The sequence below is a fragment of the Microtus ochrogaster genome, unplaced genomic scaffold (genome assembly GCF_000317375.1).
Source record: "Microtus ochrogaster isolate Prairie Vole_2 unplaced genomic scaffold, MicOch1.0 UNK80, whole genome shotgun sequence".
Classification (NCBI taxonomy): Eukaryota; Metazoa; Chordata; class Mammalia; order Rodentia; family Cricetidae; genus Microtus; species Microtus ochrogaster.
This window is the reverse complement of record NW_004949178.1, coordinates 35709-40502: the sequence shown is the minus strand read 5'-3', so window position 1 is coordinate 40502 and position 4794 is coordinate 35709. Positions and strand designations below refer to the sequence as shown.

General features: G+C 51.1%; 1 protein-coding gene across 1 annotated transcript; it reads right to left on the bottom strand.

The window, feature by feature from the left end:
• Positions 1–2586: 2586 nt before the first annotated feature.
• On the bottom strand, positions 2587–4612 carry Cbln3 (cerebellin 3 precursor). Its single transcript, XM_005370411.3, has 3 exons — positions 4161–4612; positions 3715–3834; positions 2587–3428 (listed from the first exon to the last, which is right to left on the bottom strand). Exons 1-3 carry the CDS (start codon positions 4434–4436, stop codon positions 3231–3233), a joined length of 594 nt encoding a protein of 197 aa, XP_005370468.1. The 5' UTR covers positions 4437–4612; the 3' UTR covers positions 2587–3230.
• Between the last annotated feature and the right edge of the window lie 182 nt (positions 4613–4794).

Genomic DNA, 4794 nt, shown 5'->3' with positions numbered 1-4794 from the left:
TGTATGTGTGTGTGTATGTATGTGTGTGTGTATGTATGTGTGTGTATGTATGTGTGTGTATGTATGTGTGTGTGTATGTGTGTGTGTATGTGTGTGTGTGTGTGTATGTGTGTGCATGTGTAAGCTGGAGAGATGGCTCAGTGATTAAGAGCCTGGTGCTCTTGCAGAGGATCTGTTTAGCTCATGTTACACATGGTAGCTCACTGCTAGCTGTAACTCCAGTCTTAAGAGATCTGACACTCTCTTCTAGCCTCTGAGGGAACTGTATGCATGTGGTGCAAAGATAAAACGCCCATGCAAATAAGATAAAAGTAAACTAAAAAAACAAAACAAAACAGAACAGACCTATGCTGGTGTTGACCTTCTTGGGTATCTCAGACTCACATCCTTCCACGCAGTGGGTCAATTGTGTCAAGTGTTTTTCTCAACATTCAAGGTCTGTGGTATGCAGACATCTCAGTGCCTATACCCTAAGCACCAAGACATTCCAATATGCTGTTCCATGGAATGGGGACTTTGCATATGCACTGCAGGCGGGGACCTTAAAGCAGAGATTGTTTTGTATATTCTGGGTGGGGCTAGTCTAAGCACTGCATCCTCAAACTCCAAGAATTTTTCTCATGGAAGTCACAAACGCGGAGCAGGTATGGGTCGGAGAGAGTGAGAAGGTGGAGCTGGACCTAGAGCTTTTGGCTAGAAAACAGAGAAGCCTGGGGACCTCAGCTCTACAACTCTAAGGAGCTGGATTCAAAAAGAGTTTGGAAGTGGCTTCTTCCCTTCTAGTGAGGAAGGCTGCTGCCTTCCACCTTATTTTTGACTTTGTGAAACCTCGATCAGAGAATAGTCACACTCTGTGAGACGGCTGACATACAGAAATGGCAATAAATAAACAGCGTCTTAAGCCACTTGGTGTTTGCAAGAGCTGATCTAGTCTACTGTATCTTTAAAATCTTCCAATGTTCAATTACTCTTCTTCCTTACTTTTAGCTGGACATAGTCCCCTAGAGTAAAGTCTATGGGTTAAGGAGATGGCCCAGGGGTTAGAACACCTTCTGTGCAAGCCTGATAACCTTAGAATCCACATATGAACTGGCCATAGCCCATGCACTTGTAACCCTTAGAATCCACATATGAGCTGGCCATAGCCCATGCACCTGTAATTCTTGTGCTCCTAGGGGAAGATAGAATTCCCAGAAGCTTCCAGATGAGCTAGGCTGGTGTACACAATGATACATTAGAGTCACTGTCTCAAACATGGTGGGAGGCAAGAACCAACACCCAAGGTTGTCCTCTGACTCTCTCTCTCTCTCTCTCTCTCTCTCTCTCTCTCTCTCTCTCTCTCTCTCTCTCTCTCTCTCTCTCTCTCTCTCTCTCTCTCTCTCTCTCTCACACACACACACACACACACACACACACACACACAATACCACAATACTGCAAAAAGTTAAGATTGTTTCCTAGCCTGTCCTGGCATGGTGTGACCAAGTGTGAGTATATTCTGGCAAGGAGATACACTCAGAAATGGTGTATGCAGCTGTCAGAAAACCTTCCAAGGAGCGGGTTCTTTCTTCTTCTTATCCAGGGCTGCTGGGCTGATGTAGTTGTTGAAGCTCAAGAAGCCGTCCTGGGCCACAAGGTGTCATGCCAAGGACAACAGAGCTGCAAAGAGGGAGCCTGGGCTTTTGTGAGCAGCTGTTCATCCTGGACTCCCTGCCCTGATGCAGACTCTTCCATGTGAGACAGTATGATCTCTTACCTTGTTTAAACTATTCTTCCTGGTCACATGGTATAGACAAATGCTGAAGGAAAATTCTCCCCCCTCTTTCTTACCCATTCCCCACCCCATACCCCAGCGCTGGAGTTCAAACCTGGTGCCTCTGAGCTACACCTCTAGCCTGCCTTTCTCCCTCCCTCCCTCTCTCCCTCCCTCCCTCCCTCCCTCCTTTTCTCCTTGCTCCTTGCTCCTTGCTCCTGGTATTTATTTAGCTTGAGGACTATTATAGCCTTTTAAAAATTTGACATTTTCTCTTCCACAAGTCATATGTTCTCCAATCCTATAATGCCTGCTCCAAACTGCATCCTCACCAAAGTGAGAAGTCCAGGTCTTGCAGACCACAATTCTCCAGACAGATCCATTCATGCTGGACCACTGAGACAATGGATACAATGGATGAAAGAGGGTTTCTGACACTGGAGGAAGAGCAGCTAGAGGGGTGAATCATGGCTTCCTCAGTAACAGGAAACTTAAGAAGGAGAATAAGACCATATGGATTGAAGGAAGAGTGATTACCGGTAGGGACAGGCTGTAGGTGCAGAGAAGGTAGCTGAGAGACAGCTGGAGGAAGTCAGCAAGAGTGGGGAGTGACCGAAACTCAGATTTCAAAGGTGGGGCAGTTTTAGGAATTAGCCAAGGAGGACACATGGTCACTGAAGTGTTGTTCCATGGCTCGTATGTGACCTTTGACCATGACTCCAGCTCTGTATACCTACTCTGGTTTTGTCTGTTGGTCAGAGCAAACGCACGCACACACGGTCAGGAAATGAGGGTCAGAGTCCATTGGGACCTGGCACTGATGGATTCCTGCCTGCTGACTGTTCCAGTTTATTTGCAGAATGTTTACCATGTTCAGGGTAGGCACATGCCCTCATCCTATCTCTTCAGCTACGGATGCTCTGGTGGCCCTCCCCACACTTCTTTTTTATGGTTGGGCTGTCAGCCCCTGTTAGTACGGTGCTGGCTGAGATCTCTCATGCTGGCACTCCTAACAGGATGGAGTCTGCAGGTACTATGAGGCTGGTCCATCTGGGTCCCTGTGGGAGCCTGTCAGGCTTACCTGTGCCACCTGTCACCAAATAACACTGAGCAGGAAACCAGGGCAGAGAACATGAGGAGTGGAGTGGAGTGGAGTCTGTGAAGTCGTACAGGCTCTCCTCTTGCCAATCCTGCTCTAAGCCAGAACTGCAGGCAGGCGAGGGGCAGCAGAGGCTGGGAGGGCAACTGCAGTGGTGGGGGTGAGGAGTGTTGCATCTAGAAACTCCATAGCTTGGTTATTCTACGCTCTTAGCCTTGGGTGTTTGGCATAGGATCTCATGCAAGGAGGTGGGCTGTAGGCAGCCTGAGGGTGCCTTTCTCTTGCTCCAAAGACACTTGTTTTTGGGGCAAGGCAGGGCAGGGCAGGGCAGGACAGAAGACCAGATGCTAGATATCTGTCTTTTAAAGGCTTGGGTTCTCAGAGTGGGAAGATGAGGAAGCCAGAGAAGCTTGAGTACTTCCAGCCACCCAGAAGATTCCCCCGACGAAGGCGCAGGGACACACGGTCCCCAGGGTCCAGGGGAAGCAGCACAGAGCTCGTGGCTGCCTCTCGGGTCACATCAGGGTCATTGGCAAAGGCTGAGATGACCGGCCATGTATTCAGCATCAGGCTCACCTGGGGAGGGGAGCTCAGTTAGCTCCTATTTCCTAGCCCTTAGCTCAGGACCCTCATCTTCCCAAGGACTTCCTTTTGGGAACCTGAGGCTTAATGGGCTCTCCTGTGAGGGCTGAGGGGTGGCCCGTATTGGGCTCTGTGCATCTGCCATACCCTGCTAGCCAGGACCTTTCCCGCTTGCTCATGGTCCCCAGGATACAGGCCAATAGAAGAGCTGCCCAGCGATGTGCTGTGGTCTGCTTATGACCCTCCCTTCCCCGGGAGATGGGGCTGATACTCTGGTCACCTGGACAGTTTGGCGGTTGTACACCTTTACCACGTGGAATCGGAAGCTGTAGACTCCACGGACAGGGGCCACGAAGCAGCCTGAGGTTCGATCAAAGCCACCACCCTCATTCACCAGCACCTACAGGGAGCAGATCCTGTTGAGTGGGATCCAGGGTGCCTGGGCTCAGGCGCATGCGTCACTGAGATTGGTGTTTGGGCAATGGGTAAGGACAAAAGGGGTGGCAAACAAGTGCGACGGGAATCTGTGGATTCGAAGATTAGGAGAAATGGCGAAGAAAGGTTGTGTGTATGAGTGAAGGAAGGCAAACAGTCGGTGGCCATCTTTGGTGAAGGTGTGCCAAGAGATACAGGAAATGGTTTTCTTGAAGTCTGAGGGCTGCAAAGTGGGCTTGGACGGTAGAGTCCAGGTCCTCGCAGGTCCTCTGCATGGGGCAAGGGAATTACCTGGTCAAAGTAGATGGCACCAGTGGTGCCGTTGCCGGTTTCCCCTGCTGGTTCATGGTGATGGCTTCGGACTGCAGCAAACGCCACTCTTCCTGGAGGTGCCTCTCCCAGGGCTGCTCCCCCAGGTCCCCCTGCAGCAGGTCGACCTGGTTCACAGACCACCAGGCACTCCCCCTCCAGCAGGACAGGCTCTGACCCTTCTTGAGCCCACCCAGCCCCTAGAGTCAGAAGCACCAGGGCCAAGGGCAGCTTGTGGTTGTGCCTTTGAGTTCCCATCGTTGCCCGGTACTCTGTATTCACAGGTTTCCCTGTCTTCTGGCTCCCTTTTGCTCTCCTTCCCCTGCTTCAAGCTTTCAGAACCTCTAGCCCTGCTCCTCTGTCCTCCCTATGGGTCTGTTACCTAGTTTGGGCACCCCCTTCCCTAGAGAGCTCTGCCTGGCCTCTCCTTACTTCTGCTGTCACTGCAGTTCCCTCCTCCTTGGCAAAGCGTGGAGTGACAGCAGTTGGGCTCGGGGAGGGAGAAGAGGCATGGAGGCAGGACACGGGGCTCCAGCCTGATTCTGTAGCAGGGAGGCTCGAGAGTGGGTGATGGAGAACAACCACAACCACACAAACACACACACACACACACACA